This window comes from Alternaria metachromatica, assembly GCF_023757995.1.
Source record: "Alternaria metachromatica strain BMP 0045 chromosome Unknown scaffold_39, whole genome shotgun sequence".
Taxonomy (NCBI): domain Eukaryota; kingdom Fungi; phylum Ascomycota; class Dothideomycetes; order Pleosporales; family Pleosporaceae; genus Alternaria; species Alternaria metachromatica.
Genome location: NW_026055530.1, coordinates 58,552 through 77,910, shown reverse-complemented (window position 1 = coordinate 77,910; position 19,359 = coordinate 58,552). Strand labels below are relative to the sequence as shown.

Sequence of the window (19,359 nt, the reverse complement as noted above, 5' to 3'; positions counted from 1 at the left end):
ATTCATCAACACCGACCACACAACGCGCTCTAAACGCCGCGATCAGCACCATCAGTCTGTAGGATTCTCAACAGTCGAGGATATAAAGTAGCATAGGATTTATACGAAACATTGGCAACATTACATATGACTCGCAAGACTCGCATGTTCCGCTATAGCGAATAACAATGTCTCTTTCGTCGGTGCATTTTTATATCCCCGATGCCTCGCGCTCTGGGATCAACATTGTTGTGGAGTTCGGCGCGGAGGAACGGACGTTCAACATACTATACTGACCGCTAAACATGTGCGAAGACTGGAATATGTATAGCATTGGGTCGCAGTATCCGTTGTTGCACTGGACTCGTTGTAGTCATCTTGAACGACTAAGAACCCGTACACGCAGAAGATGGCACAGCGAGACGCTAGCCCAGACAGCTTCGCACAGGTCCAGGCCGGGGTTTTAGAGAGAGACAACGAGAAGGACGGTGGTGTACTGTGTACAGGATCTTCGTCGAGCACAGCGGCCACCTCAACCTCACGTACCTCCCCATCCCAGACAAATCCTCAGACCGACGTCGAAGCCCTCCGCCACGATGCCTCTTCATTGAACCGCGTTCACACGTCGAAGAGCCAACATTCACAAACAGTCGGCGACGGCGCCCGTGGCGGTCTCGGTATCTTCCGCAGCAGGTCTACGCGTTCTCGCCCTCTACCAGCGTTCGGCGCAGGAAAACCGTATCCTCCTCCTCTCGGTAACCAGGAAGACTATGTCGTCGAGTTCGATGGGGAGGATGACCCGTTGCATGCGCAGAATTGGGCGTTGGGGAAGAAGTTGTTTACTGCGTTGATGTTGGTACGTTAGGTCGTCCGGAAACAGGACGCGTCAGCTTTCAGTTGATGGATGTAGACTAACACGAAGTGCTGTATGTCTAGGGATTTACGACAGTCACAGCATCATTCGCTAGTTCGATATTCAGTACCGCGACGAGAGCAATCGAGCTACAGTTCAACGTCGGCTATGTGGTCGCTACACTGGGTACATCGTTGTACATCCTAGGCTTTGCGACGGGACCGGTTCTCTGGGCGCCTTTCTCAGAACTGAAAGGGAGGAGATTGCCGCTTGTGGTGGCATCGTTTGGCTTCTCGGTCTTCAACATTGCGTGTGCGACGGCCAAGGATCTGCAGACTATCTTGATCTGTCGATTTTTCGCGGGGTTCTTTGGCGCGTGTCCGATTACCGTGAGTATTCGTGCGAATGCTTGATAGATGGGACAAAGGTGCTGATATGGACATAGATCGTTGCCGCAGTCTTCGCCGACATGTTCGCCAACAGGACGCGTGGAATAGCAATCTGCCTCTTCAGCGTAATGGTCTTTACAGGCCCCTTCCTCGCTCCTTTTATCGGCGGCTTCATAGTCATGTCGAATTCCTGGCGATGGACTCAGTACCTTGTGTAAGCACTTCCTCGTTCTTCCCCACAAACCACAAGAAACACCTATACTAACCCTGCCATCACAGCTCTTTCATGGGTTTCGCCTCCTTCACCCTCATGCTCCTCTTCCTCGACGAATCCTACCCACCCATCATCCTCGTCGCCAAAGCCGCCGAACTACGTCGCCGCACAAAGAACTGGGGCATTCACGCTAAGCAAGAAGAGATTGAAGTCGATTTCCGCGAGTTGATCGAAAAGAACTTTTCGAGGCCGCTTAGGATGCTGGTCACAGAGCGTATTGTGCTGCTGCTCAGTATATACATCGCCTTCATCTACGGATTGCTGTATCTCTTCCTCACAGCATACCCGATCGTATTCCAGGGCGTCCATGGTATGAACCCGGGTGTTGGTGGTCTGCCGTTCTTTGGAATGATCATCGGGGAGTTGTTTGCTGGCGTGTTTATCTTTGCGAGGCAGCCGGGATACCAGAAGAAGCTTGCTGCTAACAACAATGTTCCCATTCCGGAGTGGCGGTTACCCGAGGTTATCGTGGGTGGTGTCGCTTTCGCGGGGGGTTTATTCTGGTTCGGATGGACCGGATATCGCGCGGACATCCACTGGATCGTGCCTACGTGCTCTGGATTGCTAATCGGATTCGGTATCATGAGTATCTTTTTGCAGTCGTTCAACTATATCATCGACGCTTATCTCATGGTAAGAAGAACCCGGGCCTCCACATATCCAAGTCTGTGCTGACATGTCATCTAGTTTGCCGCTTCGGCGATCGCAGCGAACACGTTCCTTCGTAGCATATGGGGGGCAGCGTTTCCTCTCTTCGCGAAAGAGATGTTCGAGGGTATGGGCGTTGAATGGGCTTCGACTTTACTTGGATGTTTCGCTGCTGCGATGATACCTGTGCCAATTTGGTTTTACCTCCAAGGTGCGAAGATCAGAGGTAAGAGCGCGTATGCGCCGACGAGTAAGCCGGCGTCCGCGCCTTCGGAGGAGTGAAATGGACGAGATGCGCAACGGATGTATCAGCACTGCTAGATAGTTTGCACCACCGCATGCAACTCAGCGATAGCCAATTTATACAAACATTCATGACCCTGAGCAAAGGTGTAGATCAAGAACTGAATAATGAGCCGATGAAGTTGAGATCCGCCAACATCCGCCTCCACGCTACGCACCACGCCGGCGGACCCTTCCTGCACGCCCGCCTCTCCCCTGCGCAAGCGCCCTCGCACCTAAAAACGCCTGCAAACTCCACTTTCTTCCCACCCTCAACGCATAAACCCACCACCATCGTCCATCCATGGAATATCCTACCCCGCATCTCTAACTGGCCCAGCACACGTCGCAGGTTGCGCGCTTACGCCACAGCAGAGATCGGCTATTGGCCGGCATTACCGCCTTGTTTCACGCTGTCGATCCTTTTACCCCTGGGCTGGTGGATGGTTATGGGAAAGGCGGATTTGGCGGATTCGCCTACATGCCTTAAATTAGATGGGAGATGCGATGGAGGGAGGGATCCTGGTAGGGTATGATGACATTGTGTGAGGCTGTGCTGAGGTTCTTGCTTTCTGTTACTTTCACTTTCGCTCTCGGTCTTGTGTTGGTTTCCTGGTGAACTTGCGCGATACGGGTCGACTCTTTCTTTAACGGCATTCTAGTTGTTGCGCGCATTTGCGACTTTGCGACTGCGATTTGGACTTCGCGACACCACATCACGACTCCGCGCATGCTGGCCTGACGCGCTTACACTTCTTCGACACCACCACAACCACCCGAACAGAGAAGAGCGAAGACACCACCATGGCGTTCAACTGTTCCACCGTCCCCGAGACAACAAACACCGACGCAGGAGTAGCAGGCGCAGGCGTACGTCCCCCTCCTCTCCCTCCTCCTCTCCTCCCGACTAACACCAAACCCCCACAGACCCTCCTCTCCTTCATAATAACCAACATCCTCTCCATCCTCCTCTCCGCCACCATAATCCTGCTCGGCCTCCGAAAATCCACCTCCGCCCCCATCAGCCGCAAACTGTTGCAATCCTTCTCCGACCAACAGATCCTCACCGGAATCGGCATCCAATCCGTCGGCCTCGCAAAAATGAAAACAATGGTACCCTACCACTTCTTCATCATCTGGCTCCTCTCCCTCCTCTCCACCGCCACAAACCTCGCCACCCTCCTCGCCCTCGTCAACGACTTCAAGCGCGACTGGGTGCTACGCTGGATCCGGCAGATCCTCATGTTGGTAAACATGTTTTTGGGCATCCTCTCTGGGGTATTCATCCTGCAGACCGTTATGAAAGACATGGAGCCCAGATTACCGATTGCATGTGTCTGGGAAGTAGAAAGCAAAGGCCGGAGCGGAAACGCCGCACTCTCCATCGCCGGCACCATCGCCGTCATCGCAGGCCAAGTCATCACATTCGGCTTCGCAACATGGTACCTGCACAACCGGTCCAACCCCAAATGGCTCAAAACGGTGCAAGTCGTCGGTCTCTTCGCCTGTCTCGCCATGGGCGTCGGCGCTACCGTACGCGTCGTTCTCGAATCCCAGGCTTTCGGTCATCCACCCGAGTCCGTTCATCTTGTGGGCCCCTCTGAGGGCAACTGGAGTTTTGGGCAGTTGTTACCGTTGCTGTTGTTGGCGTTGCCGGTGATTAGTACGATTGAGATTGCGAGGGGGGAGGAGATGAAGCCGAGGAGTAGGGTTGATGATGATAGTGTGCCGCTTTTTGCGGGCGGGGGCGGGAATGATATGGAGTTTCAGCCTAATCCGCTGGTGGGGAGTCAGACGAGTTTGTTTAGGAAATAGGGAGAGGGGGGGATGGGAGGCGTTCTGGATGTGTGTTTGTGTGGACTTTTGGATAGATACCCTGCGAGTGAGATTCAAATATCTTTATTTCGAAATCTTTGGCACGCTCAATATGCATTGCGATATCTTGTGACAAGCGACCCTCACTACCTTCATTTAAAACTGCAGCTGCAATCGCGGACAGATAGCCTTCCGTTTCGCCACCAAGAATGTTCTACAATTACGTGATAGCCACTCCTTTCCCAAGTAAAAAACGCGATCCCGTTCTTCCCAGCAACGCCAATGGACGCCTTACGTACGTGTTGCCTAACCCTCAAGCCACCTTGTGTCGCTATAGTGATGCTTTTAGTACAAAAGAAGAAGTGAATCAACAAATGAGAGAAGAAAGCTACATATCCGTGATCATAGCTTGGTCATCTTGACGCTGACCCTCCGCTACGATACCAAGAAGACGGGCGTATGGGACTGTTATACGCTGGAGGTCGCGGTGTTTTCCTGCGTGAGAAGTTAGTCTACTGGATTTGCCATGTCGTAGAAGGGACGGGGAACTTACCTAGAATCAACACAGCCTCCTTGAGCAACTCCTCCCTCTTCCAACCACAAATCTCTTCCGGCTCCTTCATTGCTTCGTCTTGCTCGTCGTTGCCTTCTTCCTCTTCTGATACCAGACTACCCATAAGACTGCGTAGGAGCTCCTCGATCTTGCCTTTGAGGCCTTCGGCACCGAGACGCTTGACGTACATGGTGAGGTAGATCTTGAACTCTTCCCTCGCACCCAGTGTACGTGCAGCAGCGACACGGTTCTCAAGATGAGCAACGCTAGCTGAGCTTTCAAAAGTCTCGTAACCTTCTGCAGAGACGAGGATCTTGATGAGGCGCTGGAGGTGGAAGGCGCGGCCTTGAAGTAGTGATTGGTTTGTTGTGTTGCGCTCGAGCGCGGGGATGATACCTGCTGAGATATTTTCCATGGAGACCTGGTCGTCTTTTTCTTTCGGTGCGGCGTTCTTGTCTTTCGAAGAGCGGATGTTGCCGACGGAGGAATCGGTGGAGTTCCAGTATTGACTTGTGACGCCCCACCAGGGCTCGGATATCCGCTGCCAGATGTACATGTCGGGGTTGTAGGCGTAGCCCTCGCCGTTGGACATGGCTACTGTGATGCGGCCTGCTGAGTTGAGACGTGCGAAAACAATGCCGGGAGATCGGGTGAGGTGGGGTCCTTGGGCGTAGGCTGCGACATCTAGGATGGGTGCTAGAGAGATGGGTGGGTGAGGCGCAGACATCGTCTTGAGATTCCAGACGTAGCACATGCCGACTGCTGTTATGCACATTAGCCACCAGCCGCGGCAGTCCATGATCACTGGTTGAGCTTCTAAAACCATGGCGTTGAGCGTCCGTCGGCCGGCTGGCGTCCATGCGTATACCGATCCGTCCTCGCATGCTGCTGCGAATAAGTTTGTGTTGCCAGTCACCAAGAGCACGGCCTTTGGTAAGAAGTCTTGCCAAAGTGACTGTCCTTTGCTGGTACATGTCAAGCGCGTAGGGTCGTGGTCTTGTGGCCGTCCTGTCCGCGATGGTCCGCTGGCATTGCGTGCTTCTAGAACGACTGTGTCTGGTATTTCCGCTTTGCCTGTGTTGGCGTCGACACCACTCTGCGGTGGCTCGCTGCCGTCCATAGTCCGCACGATAACGCTTCTCACTTTCGGCACGGCTAATCGCACTTGGGCGAGGGCCATGGAAGGGTTGACGATGGCCGGTCTTAGGACTTTTGGAGGCTCTGTCATTTCGTTGTTCTTAGCAGCTGCAGCAGCGGGAGGGACAAGACCATTTTCACTGTTTATAACGATTGCTGCGCCTCCAGGCTTCACCGAACCAGCCAGTCTTTTCTCCACTTGCCGGTCCTCGTCGCCTTCGATCTCGGCGAATTTCCGCTTGTTCCCGATCAGCATGGATGCAAGTCCGCCTCTCGGGAAACCATCGTAGGGCTTTGAAAGGTCTAGAATGTTGTGGGGATTGTCACTCCTGCCGCCTGACGTTGTCGTCGCAGAAAGGAGCTGTGTTTGGGGCAACGAGGACTCGCCAACACCAGACGAAGATGACATGAGCATAGGTGCTATACGCTTCTTGCCATCCTTGGTGACAGTCACTCTTTGCTTGAGTTTCTCAACCCTCACGTCTGGGGGTGGCTCAGCCGGGGCCTGTGGTGGTGCTGCAGCGCCCGATCCATTGGTAAGGGTTGTTGAGGGAGTGACGCCGTTGGTGCCGTTCGTGATAGTCGGTGGTTGAACGGCGCCTCCATCGCCCATCAGTGCACCCATCCTTCCTTGAACACCCTTCAGCTCCCCACTCTTACTGCTCTCTTCTAGAAGTAAGGCGTCTGTGCCTTCAATGATACCAACTCTTCTTCCGGCACCGAACTTAGCGAGTGTCTTTTCGTTTTCCGCAAATGTCGCTGGGTAGCCGAGTTCTCCGGGTTCGAAAACAAGAGTCATTATGCTGCCGTCCAAGCTCGTTGCGTATAGTGTCTCTCCGTTTGGTGACCATGCCAAGTCGGAGATGGATTTGCTAGCCAATTCTTGCGAGCACATGAACGGCCTGGGGAAGCTCGTATTCCACACACTCAGGCATTTGTCTTGTCCGGCGCAAGCGACAATAGTTACCGTCTGCTGATTAACGGTTCCGTCTTTCTCTGGTCGTGGCTCATCCCGGTAAAACAGCCTTGGAGAGAATGAGGTTACTTCGACAGGCCCTTCGTGGCCGACCAGACTGATATCTCCATCCCACGTTCCACGCGCCAGAATAGCGACGGAGCTGACTGGTCCGTTTGTGGCGTTTGCAGCGGCAATATGTGCGCCGTCGGGTGACCACGAGCAGCGGCGGAAGTATGTGGTGAGCGGGGAGGTTTGGAAGGGTGCGGTTATGGTGTGGTCCAGGACGAAGTTGTTGACCTGGTCTTGCTGCGAGGCGTTCGGGGGCGGGGAGTTGAATCGGTAGACTTTGATGGTGCGGTCATCGCTAGCCGTAGCGAAGTATTTGTTGGCGGGGTCAAACGTTATGCCCTTGACGTGACTCTGGTGGTTTGATAGCGTCTTCAGCTTTTCGAACGAATGCCCAGACCAGACTACCACTTTCGAGTCCAACCCCACCGACACCAATATTGACGAGTCGAATGACCAGCCTAGATCTTGTACGTCGTTGTCGTGTCCTATGAGGCGACGAATGACGCGCCAATTCTCGACGGGCGGCGGTTCGTTGGATCCTGTAATGCTATCAGCCTACGTCCCTTGTACCTGCCCAACGTATACCCACCAAACGCTGTATGCGTCGGCGCATTCTTGTCAAGCGCATAGACACACACTATCTTGTCGTCTGCGCCAGACGCCAGGTATTTGCCGTTGGAAGAGAAGCGGACCGCATGGATGGTGCCGGAGTGGTTGCTGACAGCCGCGAGCTGCTTCGGCTTCGTATACGAGGGGTCGTTGGAATTCAGAATGGCCTCGGTAGACCAGACACGTACATAGCCGTCTATAGATGCGTGTTAGCGTAATTCTGAGGTGCAGCGCATCGCGTGGGAATCGAGGGTGGGTTGACGAACCTCCGGCGGCCGTGGCCAGGCGCGATCCATCAGGGGAAACGTGGCAGCTGTATACTTCAAAGTCTTTCTGTTCGCCTAGTAGGAATGCATGTCAGTAAGATGCTAGCAGAAAAGGGCATGCATGCACGGGTGCACCCACCGGGATGAGTTAACCACTGTGGTTTAATGAGATGCATGGTCGCGTGTGTGTCGCTAGCAGTTGAATCATGCTATTACGCGACCATGAAAGGAGTATTGGGAGTGCTGGGTGCGGTGGTGGAGGGTTGGTGGTTGAGGCGCACGTTGTGGTGCAGCGCGACAGTTGTCTGGTGTTGGCGACGCGATCTCGCGGTTGACGCTACTTGGCAGACGTTTGGGCAGGGGTTTAAGGTTTAGGTGCATGCGCCGATCGGAAAGTGCATGCTAAACGAGCGGCTCATGGTAGAGGGAATCAAACATCAAGTGTATTTAGAGTATGGCATGTGTTTGTGGTAATATAGTGAACTTGATGTTCCTTCACCTTGGTCTCTCTGATTCCCTGGGAGGCAGCCCTGGAGAAGTCTCAAATGCTACTTGCACTCCCCGCTCCGCCATTGGTTGTCCCTTCACAAAGACACCTAAAAACAGTACTAGACTAGCTACATGCATCGCTCCCCTAATCAGCTTGTTCATCCGGGTAGTCATTTGTACCCTTGTTGTGGATGATCATGCTATCCTGCTGCATCGCATGCCCATCCTCAACAGCAAAACTCATTCCAAGTTTCCCCGGACTTGGTGCGAAACTCCACTCTCGACTGTAGTCCAAGTTGGAGCTGAGATAGGCGAGCTTCGGCAAGAGATCGGTAGCAGCGTGCGCGGTGGGTGCTGCTGTTGCGGGCTGTAATCGCTGGTCATGCCGTTCATTTCGCCTTCTTCCTCTTCTTGAACACCACAGGCGGAGCAGTCGGCGCATCCTCTTCCGTTTTGACAACAGTCTCAGCAGCCTTCGCCTCCGCTTCCTCGGCCGTGGGTATATCCTGAAGGGTGTTCGTGCTGATTTCTTCTTCAACTTCGGCTTTCACTCTATCCTCTTGGTCTTCCTTCTTCACTTCGGCTTGTGGCTTCTTTTTCCCAAGCAAACTCTCGATATCGTCGTCGCCGCCCTTGCTGCCTGGGAAACTCTTATAGGTATGTCCCCAGCCCTTTCGTTTCGTGATCAGCTCACCAGCAGCCTCCCGCTCCTCTTCATCCTCGTCAAGTTGTCTCTTCCGTACGCCTTTGTTCAGCGACGTCGCCTTGAACTCTCCATCCTCCGTCACTTCTCCCACAACTTCCTCTTTGACCGTCTTCCATTCACCTGCTATCGCCATATCGCCTCTTGCGGCCGCAGGAAGCGCCACGCCCATGGCTGCTAACTGCTCCCATTGTCGTTTCCTGTCATCCACTGTTGCCTTCTGCTGTGGCTTTTTCTCGTATGTAGGTTTGCCGCCTACGCCGGTTGCGACGGACGGCGTGGATGCGGATGGTACGAGGCCATTTAGACGTGCGACCTCTGCTTGTGCGCGCGCCTGGTTACGCTTTTCGTTCTCTTGTTCGCGATGGAGCCCCTTGAGACTGCGCTGGATGTTGCCTTGGTGGCGGCCGGTCGCTTCGTGTTGCGCGCGTTCGAATTTGGTGTCCTTCACAAACGTGGAGCAGAACTTGCACCAGTATTTAGGCTGTAGCTTAGTTAGTGTATGACGCGCTTATCAGGCCTAGTCTTACTTACTGTTGACTTCCAGTACTCCGCCATGGTCGTGTGTCGTGGAGTGACGTGCAACCAGCGACAGTCGGGAAAGCTTACCTGGCGCACGGTGCACCTCGGCGGTCCGCAAGGCTAGAAAAGACGAGTTCGCATAGCGTGAACCACGGCTGCGGGTCTTTCACCGCTCTCCACCCCAAACCCTAATCGCTCTTCACATGTCTTCTAGCTTATTTCCTTCTTGGTCAAAGTTTTCGACTCGATTTTCCATATTTAGCAGGCCATGGCCCCGCCATCAGATCCTTGCACGTCGTTGCGATGACTAAGAAGAGTATAGATGTGCTTGAGGGACACCGGGTAGCAGCAGAAAGCAAGCCCTTATTATCATCACGCCCTTCCCACCTACTGACTGGTCGACTACACCAACATGGCTGAGCTAAAGGATGCCAGACGCCTTAGCGAAGCGCGTGAACACAATCTCTTGCCGCCTTAGCCGTCACTCTCTATCCTGTCTGATCGTGTAGACAGTGTCCCTCTGTAACACTTCGCACTTCCATGGAGCCTCAGATGGCTGTGTCACTGGCTTCAGCTGTCATACAACTTGTCGAATTTTCGAGGAAAGTGGTCCAAAAAGACAAGATGGGCAAAGTATACAAATCCACCGGCACCACCCTAGGAGAGGCTACACTGCTCGATGACGCCATCGCTAATCTCGGCGACTTAACACAACAACTTGAGAAGGCACGACGCGTATACTGCAAGTCACACATATCCCCTGATCAGGAAATTGCAGATGCGCAACTGATAGCATTGGTGAAGGATGCTGGGGGAGTGGCGAAGATCTTACAGGCCACACTGGATCAAGCGAAGCGCGACAATGACGTGGATCAGCAGAAAGTACTTGCACAAGAACTACGCAGCGTTCTGAGCTTGTACTACAGTCAGAAGACGATATGTGATCTTGCGGATAAACTTGGCTCTATTCGCAAGCAAGTAGATGTCGCTCTGCTTGCCTCGCTCCGGTCAGTGAGATGTCACCAATGCGATCACACATTGACCCAGATCATAGACAGCATGCGACTCGACAGCATTCAGTTCATTCGGAGAAAAGACGGCTTCCGGTGGACGGCAATACAGGACCTGATGTACTTCTACTCCAGTCTATCGCGCATCACGATTGGAAAACTACGGAGACGGTTGATGTCTCGGCATTTTCAGACACATTTGAGAACTCCGTCGTAAGCAATGATATGGAAGGCCGTTTCGCCAGCTTGATGTTGGCGCGCTTGCATTTCACCGGCATGCACGATCGGTACAAGGCGATTCCTATTGCGCACCCAGGAACCTCGCGATGGATATTTGATGCAAGTCCCGAACAGCCCAACACTGATGACTTTGACTCCTTTCCTCGGTGGCTCGCAGCAACAGGGTCTAGCAATGCATATTGGATCAGTGGGAAGCCGGGTACTGGGAAGAGCATGCTGATGAAGTTCGTGTCTAGTCACCGTTGCACTACCGCTCACCTGCGCGCCTGGGCAAAAGGAAGAAAACTCGTCAAAGGGAGCTTCTTCTTGTCTAGTCCGGGCAACGACATGCAAAAGTCGCGTATGGGGCTTCTACAAGCCTTGCTTCACTCTGCGCTCAAAGGCGACATGGAAATCCTGATCCAGGTCTTTCGTCATCGCTGGCAACAATTCCTTGCTTCTGGTGGAGGACGACAACCTTTCACATGGCTTGAGCTGCGTCAGGCTTTCATGACAATGATCTCCACGCCTAGCACACCAACTTCGTTCTTCTTCGCAATCGATGGCCTAGACGAACTCGAAGGCGGCCTGAAGGACATTCTTCAATTGATCAAAGATGTAGCAAAATATCCACATGTGAAGGTTTGCGTTGCCAGTCGGTCATCGCCAGAGCTTCTCCGCGCATTGGCAGGCCATCCTAATCTACGCCCTGAACGTTGGAATCGCCAGGATATCTACACCTACGTCACGGCCTCCCTGGTAAGGTCGCAAGTATACGTCAAGCTCAGCAAAAAGGATCCCATCCGCGCTACTGAACTGGTCAAAGGTATAGCTAAGAAGGCAGCCGGCGTCTTTCTCTGGGCATACATCGTGGCGCAATTATTGCTAGATGATCTAGCACCTACAGCCCGCGTAGGCAGTCTCATTGCTCGGCTCGAGACAATGCCATCTGGACTAGAGCAACTGTTCATCACACTCCTCGGACGTCTGGACACGAAGCATCTCAAGCACGCGTCACAACTCCTTCGTCTGATGACGATAAAACCACGGCCTCTTCTGCTCGAGTTATGGTTTGCGGACGGTAACAACGATGACGCGGCATTGAGGAATGAAGCCCGGCCGCTGTCAGACAATGAGATATTCGAGCGTCTCGAAATGATGAATCGCCGACTGGTTTCCCGATGCAGAGGCTTTCTAGAGACAGAAAGCCAAAGCGGAAGTCCAAGTTCTGGACTATCGAAGAGTAAGTTGAGATTTCGCAACAGATCAGGTTATGGCTAACCACCTATAGCGTCTCGTGTTACCTGGACACACCGCATTGCGAAAGACTTTGTCCGATCCCAACGAATATGGAACACCATACTCGACAACACCGGGCATGATGCTTTCGATCCTGAATGGCACTGGGCCAACGGTCAACTAGGTCTATTCAAGACCGTCGCCGGGACCGGTAGTACCAAGACTTCTCACTTCCTATCTTGCGTCGAGTACGCACTGCGACTAGAACAGCGGCTCAATATCTGCCCCGTCAAGTTCCTAGATGAAGTCGGCCGTACCGCAACGATATACGCGACTGTATACGACGACATCGTGCCTCGGAAATTCAAAGGCACCATCAGCAGCTTTCTAGAATTCGCTGTGCTGTTCAATCTCGTAAGCTACGTTCGTGACAAGGGCCTAACCCTATCGAAAGAGGAGTTATTACATGCTTCTCGCTTACTAGGTGCGCTGGATGCAAAGAAGTGGGAAATGTTTTTAAAGCGTTTTGACCACCCTGGGATCTGGAGTACGCAATTTGAAGAAAGAAGAAAGGACATGCATCAAGTTATGGACAGCTTGATTGATCGCGGAGGCGGTGAGTCAAGATGGCAAAGAGCGAGGAAGAGACTTTCTGGGCAGAAGAGGACGTGAGTCGTTATGTGTCGCGTTCGGAACAGCTTTTTGAAAAAGATGGGGCAGATCCTGATGGGGCGAATATGTTACATCATGACCATGGGCTGCTCCAAAGACACATTGACAATATATATATTAGTAAAAGCTGTATCTTCCACATACGACCATAGGATCATGAAAATTAGGCTTCCCGTCCGCTCAGCCATATACAAGCATGATACCGGCGGATTAGTAGTTAGGTGGGTGACCACTAGCGAATCCCCGCTGTTGTATGTTTTTGACATTTTCTTTTGCCAGTTGGGCTATCTTTTTGCTACCCTGGCCATGAGTTGGGATGGTATCATCGGATCGCAGTGCATCAATACTGTACAAACTCCGCCCACCACAACCTTACAACACCTGCCACGGCATCAACATCTATCTTCTACCCACTCTACTCACTCCATCTTCGGCGCGCTCAAGTTTAAGTCCTCATACACTGGCAACTCCCACCTCTTCTCCTTCCCCTCCGGCAGCCACGCCGCAAGCCACCCCAACACCTTATCCACCCTCATCGTCGAAATCGACCAAAGCACCCATCCCACAACCCAAATCCCCCATGCCGACTCCGGGAAGAACCTCCATTCCTCCACCAACGGCCCCAGTTTCTGACACTCCTCAATCGGCTGCTTCATCTCCTTCTGATACGCTTCCAGCGCCGCGTCGACATCACTGCCACACCGCGCCAGCTCGCCAGCGAGGACATACGCGCCAATGAGTGACAGTGTTGTACCCATGCCCGTAAAAGCAGAGGGACAGTACCCCGCGTCTCCGAGTAACACAACCCGGTCTTTATACAATTGCCCGCTGGGCATCCTAACCTGACCAATCTCCGTAGCGTAGAAATCCTTCACATCCTCCAACCCCTTCAGGAACCGCGGACACTCCCACCCAGCATCACCATATTCCTCGGTCCAAGCAGCCTTCTGCTCATTCAATGGCTTCTTATACGTACCCCTCATGCGACTCGCCCGCTCCTCACGGTTGTTCAAGAGGAAGAGGTAGACTTGCGTCACGGGACGATCGCCCGTGCGTGTCATCACCATGCGGTTTTGCGGACCGAAATAGATGCGCGCGAGACTGTTTTCTGAGGGCAGACGCGGGACGTTGTAGTATGCAGCGTGTATGTTGAGCGATTTGAAGGACGCGTCACTGGTTTCCTGACCGAAGGCGAGGCGGCGGGTCCGTGACGATTGGCCATCTGCGGCGATGACGAGGTCGAATGTCGATGTTGAGCCCGTGGAGAAAGTCACTGTCGTTGTCTTTGTCGATGGATTCGGTGAGAGTGCAGTAACAGTCGTCCCAAAAACATACTTCAAACTCCCACCATACCCTTGTTCGTCCAGCATTTCGCGCTCCTGTCGACTGATCTCATACACCAACCTCACAAAATCCCCCCTCATAAACTCAAACTCGTTCGTCAGCGTCCTACCCGGATTCTCCCCCGCAGCCGTCACACCAAACTGCATCAAGCTCTTGCCGTTTCCGTCAACAAATTCCAGACCGCTCTCGTGGACACAGTAGGGCCGGAGTGTTTCGAGGAGACCCAGTTTCTGCATGATGGGGATGCCGTGCGCTTTTAGGTCGATTTGCTGGCCGCCTGTGCGGAGGGAGGGGTAGCGTTCTAGGATTGTGATGGTGTGGAGGGGGTTGCTGCGTTGGAGGATGAGGGCGAGGAGGGGGCCGCAGACGCCGGCGCCGGTGATGAGGATGTTTAGGGGGTGGGGTTGTGAGGTCGTCATTACTGCGGTGGTGGGACTAGAGAGTTGTTTTGATGGATTGCTGGTATCTGGACGCACGCACAACGCGATAGGACTAGAGATTGGGGTTCGTAGGTAGAGGAGGGTAGGCAATATGCTTGAAAGGCAAGTATACAGCAATGACGATAGTGTCTATTCTTCCAGACATCTTATATCATCATGGCTACAAAAAGCCGACGCAGTACGATGCTGCCCCGAACGGCATTCTCGCACATTAGGGCGGAGACCGTGTTCTCCGAGCTCTTCTCCGGACGCTGTTACTGCGGACATAAAAGGCGATAACCGTTAGGGATCCAATAGCGGAGTTATGTAGACTGTTGCCTTGGCATCCTTGCTGACTCTGCTGCAGTCGGCGTCAGCGCGCATGAGTGTCTGTACGCCGTATGTCGCTCAACGAAGAAAGATATGTGCCGTTTAGAGACTGTAGCCTAGATGATGTACTGCGGTTTAGATTTTAACACTGTTGAAGGACACTTGGGCCGTTGAAAAGGAGCAGTTGATAGTTGACAGGATGAACGTCGTGATGATGCAGACTTCAGGGTCTGCGGGCGGATCACCTGTCGGCGCCAAGCAAAAGTGAAGCTCGTCGCTTCGCATCACCAACACCGACCTCCACCAACCCACCCGCCTTCTGCGCTACATCGACACATAGGTCACCAGACCCTGTACATACCAACTTACAGCCGGTTATCGCCGACGTCAGACTCTCGAAAAATCGACAAGCCGCACACGGTCCACCAAACCTCGCAATGGCCATCCTAGGGACGGCCCTCAACGGCATCGGCGCGCTCTTCCTCACACACGCGTATGTGTACACGTAGCTCATATCCCCATCCTCTCAAACAGAGGGTCACATGAGCACAACCACACAATCCCCCCCACCAACTAACCCCCACCAGCGTCTACTCAACCCACGAACACACCGCAACCTTCGCCTCCACGCCCCTCCCCCTCGACATCTCGCTCGAACTGCTCACCTCAATTCTCATCCTCTCCCTCGGCATTGTCATTTCGTTTGCGCCACTGAAGCCAATACAATACGCACAATGGGCGGGCCAGATTTCGCGGGAAGGACGACACGGCGAGGGCTACTACACTAAAGAGGGCGAGGAGGTTTTGAGTGAGGGTGATCCGTATGCGTTTTTGGGGCTGAATGGCGGGATTGGTGGGAAGGGAGAGGGGAGAAAGGGATTCTGGGATGTTAAGGGGAAGAGGAAAGAGTATGAGGAGTGGGTTAGGCAGGGTGGGAAACAGTAGATGGTTGAAGACAGCGGGGGAGATTTGGGTTGAAGAAGTCCAGCGGATGGGCGTGATCGACTGGTAACGCGCGCCGGTGGTGTGCTTGGGCATGCATATTGTCACGAAGCGTCTCATACCCGGTACGAAAGATGATCACATTCCGACCACCGTTATGCCTATCGTACATCGCCCGAATGCCCAATCTCGATGCCCCATACCCTGTGTCCCGAATGTCCAAAAGCCCAGACGCCATGCTTAAACGAGCAAAACCAGGAATCCCAATCAATCTGTTCCCATAACTCTTTTCTTATCCAATCCTTTCCTCACGCCTCGCTCGTCATCTTCTCAACCTGATTCCCTGCACACCCATTCACCCTACAAGCCCAGCACTCCTTCCCCTCCATCTCCTCGCCAATAGCCGCAACATCCGCACTCTTCCTCCTCGGCCCCTCCGCATCCCCATTAACATCAACACCACTAACCCACCAGATCCCCGCCGCAATAACCTTCGCCACAACCTCAACCTCCGCCTCATCCCTCGGCGCATACACCAGCATAAACTCCCTCGGCACAAACTTCCTACACCACCCACCCCTCGCAAGCGGATGTCTCTCACCCCACCCCATCTTAATCAACAGATTCGCATCCGCAGGATGCAACGTCATATGCATCGACCCATCACTCGGATGCGCATGACATATCTCGCCTCCACACGTCCTCGTAATCGGCACACTGGTAAACAACCCCGAACTATGCTTCTCAAAGCAACTCGTACGTTCCACCAACCTATTCCCGGGAATCCGGGCAAGACCCTTAATCTTGGCTACCAAGCACGCATAAACCGCCTGCCCACTCTTCTGCGTCTGCTGCCTCTGCGGCGCGATACCGCGGATGAGCGGTTTCGTGCCTTTGCGAGTGGGCAGCGAGGAGGCGGTGAAGTAGCCTTTTTGCGGACGGAAGTGTGGGGGGATGGCGATGGGGCGGAGGGGGTCGCGCAGGCAGATTAGAGAGAGGAGTTTGATTTTTAGGTAGCCGAGGGGTGTTGCTGGGGTGCCGCCGGGGCCGAGGGAGAGGAAGGCGCGGTAGTCTTTGTGGATGTAGAGGGCTGTTAGGGTGGGAAGGAGGAGGGCGAGCGTTGCGATGAGCATGTGGAGGTGCGTTTCTGTGAACATGCTTGGGTGGGATGGTGGTACGGTTGGTTCGTAGGATGGGTGTAGGGTTGTGGTGGTGAGGTTGTGTGGGTCGACCATGTTGGGTGCCCAGGTGATGTTGTTGAATGGTCGTCCTGGAAGTAATTGAAGACGTGGAAATTGAACAGAGAAGGTGTGAGGTTTGCTAACAGTCCTCTTATGACTTCCTTCCCAACAAGACAAGAGAATTACAGAACCCGGGAAAGCACAATAGCTCCGTGGCCCCAGTAAAGAAAGGAAGATCAGCCCCACACGTGCACTGCAGGAAGGAAGGTCGGTGAGTACCACGCGAGACTCAGGGTCCGCGGGACCTAAGAGGGATGACGTTGAATTGATACAACAAACAAAGCTACTGAGATACCAAACGAAACCCTTAATACTGTGAGAACTTGAGATTGAGAAGCCTAAAAGCCCCAAGTACCAGCTCACCAACACAACCACGAGCACACACACCCCTTCTTATAATCCCAAAAGCCACGCCAGCAAACCAACGCAGCAACCATAGCGACCGACCGACCGACCGACGTCAACCCCGTGGTCCCCAAAACCACAATCCACGTGCCTAGCCCCGCATCCGGTTAGCACGGCCCTCACCTGCATGTTTGTGGGGTTAGCGGCCGGACGCGCTAGCAAGCCCATTGGCCCACATCACGGTGCCTGTGACGTTTGACCTAAATCAACAATGCTGGCTGTTCGCTTCCCATTCTCGCTGTTTATCCACTCGCTGCAATCACCTTCGTCATTCTGTCGTGGGTGCGTTTCTGAGAAGATGGTCTGGGCGCTTTGAAGGTTTGCATCGCCGATGTGATGTGCGGGAGTAAGGGTGAGGGAATTGGGGGTTGTACGAAGGGAGCGGGCATTATGCTGGTGAGGGGGATGCTGAGATCAGCTGTGCTCACGTGGTGTTGTGCACGGTTATGCTTTCTAGAAAGAGGGGTTTTTGGGAGCTGACTTCTCGTGTTCAGCCTCTTTCTTACGTATGCCGCTGTCTTGGGGTACAGTATGCCCAGGTGTGCTCGTTCGCTCGTCGCGGCATGAATTGGCGAGGTACGCTGGCACGCTTTGACCATCAGCTGGGTGTTCTGATCACCAACGGACGAACCGGAAGCTTGCCAGAAGGTCATCAGGCGCAGGACTAGCTTTGTGGTATCAATACCCGCTAGTTCACGATAGCTGGTGTCGGCGTTGTGAGATGGTCTCCCTGCAGCGTGCAGCATGCAGTGTGATCGGAGGAGCGGTGATGCGTGGCGCGCTGTGAGCTCTTTGCATTATCGCCGAGCTCGGAACTTGGGTTCGAGAACTTGGCTGTCAGTACACGGTCGTTCGATTTTATATTGAGGTAACTAATATGTTCATGGATATGCGTACTTGCAGCTATAGATCCCACAGCTGGGAAAGCACCTCAGTCACCCCTCGATTGCATCGACACTCATAGCGCATGGGTATAAGCGGTACAAGAGCAAGACGAGGGAAGAGAAGAGTAATTTACTATCAAGGCTTTTAAAATGGTAGGGCTGCTTGCTGTTTGCCAAGACGGGTAAGTGTTGGGCACGTACCATACAGCGACGAAGGCTCCACAGACTCCCGCGCGTCCCAGCGCATCGCGCCGCAATCGTGGATCAGTCTTGCCAGGCGATTCGCACCTTGAGGAGCTTGTAGTTGGCGGGTAATCCAAGTTCAGTCAGATCATCACCCACGTGTTCCTGCCGTCCGGGCCGCGAACGACTATTCCATGATACCTCCTGAGCTCGACGTTTTCCAGTAATATTGACGAATACTGCCTCTTGCATGTTGGCCTCTTCCTGTTTCTCATCTGGCATGAAGATCTCAAGCTCGGCGGAGACCACTCTTTCGACTTGGCGCGCGTCCATGTTCTTCAGGACCGACACTGCAGATTTTATCTCATTCATCATGTCAGACGTGAGAAAAAAACTCCTGTAGCCCCCTGGGCAGAAATTCATTATGAATGAAGGGAACTTCTTCTGAACGTGAACCAATTGAAGAAGGTCGACCTTCCGCTCTTCACCGGTTCCGAATTTGCAGAGGCGTATGATGATGTAACGGTTGATCGTTCGTAGACTTTCGTATGGACGCTTGATGAAGAAGACGTGCAGGTAATTGTTCAGTTGTCGGAAAGGGACGACGGGACTGTATAGCCGCAGCCTGATGGACGGAGACAGGTACATAGGCGCGAACTCGTCGTGGACTTGCTCATGAGAATTGACAAGGTTTATGGCGTCAGCACATTTTGGAGTTAGATGGAGGAATTCGGTGTAGATGGCGTTGCGTAGCTCTATATTCAGAACCTGAAATCAGCCCTGGGCAGGTAAATCGTGGGATTTGGCCACCTCGTACCTCCGGGTAGGTCAAGGAAATTCGCTCTGTGGCGGTAGTGTGCGCTGCTTCGAATTTCAGCATTCATCGACTGGCACTGCAGTGTCACACGGCTCTTTTGACATACCT

The 19,359-nt window shown here is 53.4% G+C and overlaps 8 protein-coding genes across 8 annotated transcripts; 3 read left to right on the top strand and 5 right to left on the bottom strand.

Moving 5' to 3' along the window:
• Nucleotides 1-388: 388 nt before the first annotated feature.
• Nucleotides 389-4,240, top strand: J4E83_009980 (uncharacterized protein; the record flags this gene model as incomplete). The annotated part of the gene is made up of 7 exons (XM_049336864.1): nucleotides 389-835; nucleotides 916-1,221; nucleotides 1,278-1,435; nucleotides 1,501-2,128; nucleotides 2,183-2,369; nucleotides 3,210-3,295; nucleotides 3,353-4,240. The coding sequence occupies 7 exons, from the start codon at nucleotides 389-391 to the stop codon at nucleotides 4,238-4,240; spliced, it is 2,700 nt and encodes an 899-aa protein (XP_049183988.1).
• A 388-nt stretch (nucleotides 4,241-4,628) lies between these two features.
• HIR1 (HIR complex subunit) lies at nucleotides 4,629-8,008 on the bottom strand (the record flags this gene model as incomplete). The annotated part of the gene is made up of 5 exons (XM_049336863.1): nucleotides 4,629-4,735; nucleotides 4,794-7,496; nucleotides 7,547-7,762; nucleotides 7,833-7,907; nucleotides 7,972-8,008. 5 exons carry the CDS (start codon nucleotides 8,006-8,008, stop codon nucleotides 4,629-4,631), a joined length of 3,138 nt encoding a protein of 1,045 aa, XP_049183987.1.
• Nucleotides 8,009-8,710: 702 nt separating this feature from the next.
• Nucleotides 8,711-9,582, bottom strand: J4E83_009978 (uncharacterized protein; the record flags this gene model as incomplete). Its single annotated transcript, XM_049336862.1, has 2 exons — nucleotides 8,711-9,508; nucleotides 9,559-9,582. 2 exons carry the CDS (start codon nucleotides 9,580-9,582, stop codon nucleotides 8,711-8,713), a joined length of 822 nt encoding a protein of 273 aa, XP_049183986.1.
• A 504-nt stretch (nucleotides 9,583-10,086) lies between these two features.
• On the top strand, nucleotides 10,087-12,686 carry J4E83_009977 (uncharacterized protein; the record flags this gene model as incomplete). Its single annotated transcript, XM_049336861.1, has 3 exons — nucleotides 10,087-10,524; nucleotides 10,692-12,018; nucleotides 12,067-12,686. 3 exons carry the CDS (start codon nucleotides 10,087-10,089, stop codon nucleotides 12,684-12,686), a joined length of 2,385 nt encoding a protein of 794 aa, XP_049183985.1.
• A 419-nt stretch (nucleotides 12,687-13,105) lies between these two features.
• Nucleotides 13,106-14,449, bottom strand: J4E83_009976 (uncharacterized protein; the record flags this gene model as incomplete). Its single annotated transcript, XM_049336860.1, has 1 exon — nucleotides 13,106-14,449. The coding sequence occupies one exon, from the start codon at nucleotides 14,447-14,449 to the stop codon at nucleotides 13,106-13,108; it is 1,344 nt and encodes a 447-aa protein (XP_049183984.1).
• Nucleotides 14,450-15,216: 767 nt separating this feature from the next.
• Nucleotides 15,217-15,724, top strand: J4E83_009975 (uncharacterized protein; the record flags this gene model as incomplete). The annotated part of the gene is made up of 2 exons (XM_049336859.1): nucleotides 15,217-15,272; nucleotides 15,367-15,724. The coding sequence occupies 2 exons, from the start codon at nucleotides 15,217-15,219 to the stop codon at nucleotides 15,722-15,724; spliced, it is 414 nt and encodes a 137-aa protein (XP_049183983.1).
• Nucleotides 15,725-16,029: 305 nt separating this feature from the next.
• On the bottom strand, nucleotides 16,030-16,878 carry J4E83_009974 (uncharacterized protein; the record flags this gene model as incomplete). Its single annotated transcript, XM_049336858.1, has 1 exon — nucleotides 16,030-16,878. The coding sequence occupies one exon, from the start codon at nucleotides 16,876-16,878 to the stop codon at nucleotides 16,030-16,032; it is 849 nt and encodes a 282-aa protein (XP_049183982.1).
• Nucleotides 16,879-18,515: 1,637 nt separating this feature from the next.
• J4E83_009973 (uncharacterized protein) lies at nucleotides 18,516-19,314 on the bottom strand (the record flags this gene model as incomplete). Its single annotated transcript, XM_049336857.1, has 2 exons — nucleotides 18,516-19,202; nucleotides 19,252-19,314. 2 exons carry the CDS (start codon nucleotides 19,312-19,314, stop codon nucleotides 18,516-18,518), a joined length of 750 nt encoding a protein of 249 aa, XP_049183981.1.
• Between the last annotated feature and the right edge of the window lie 45 nt (nucleotides 19,315-19,359).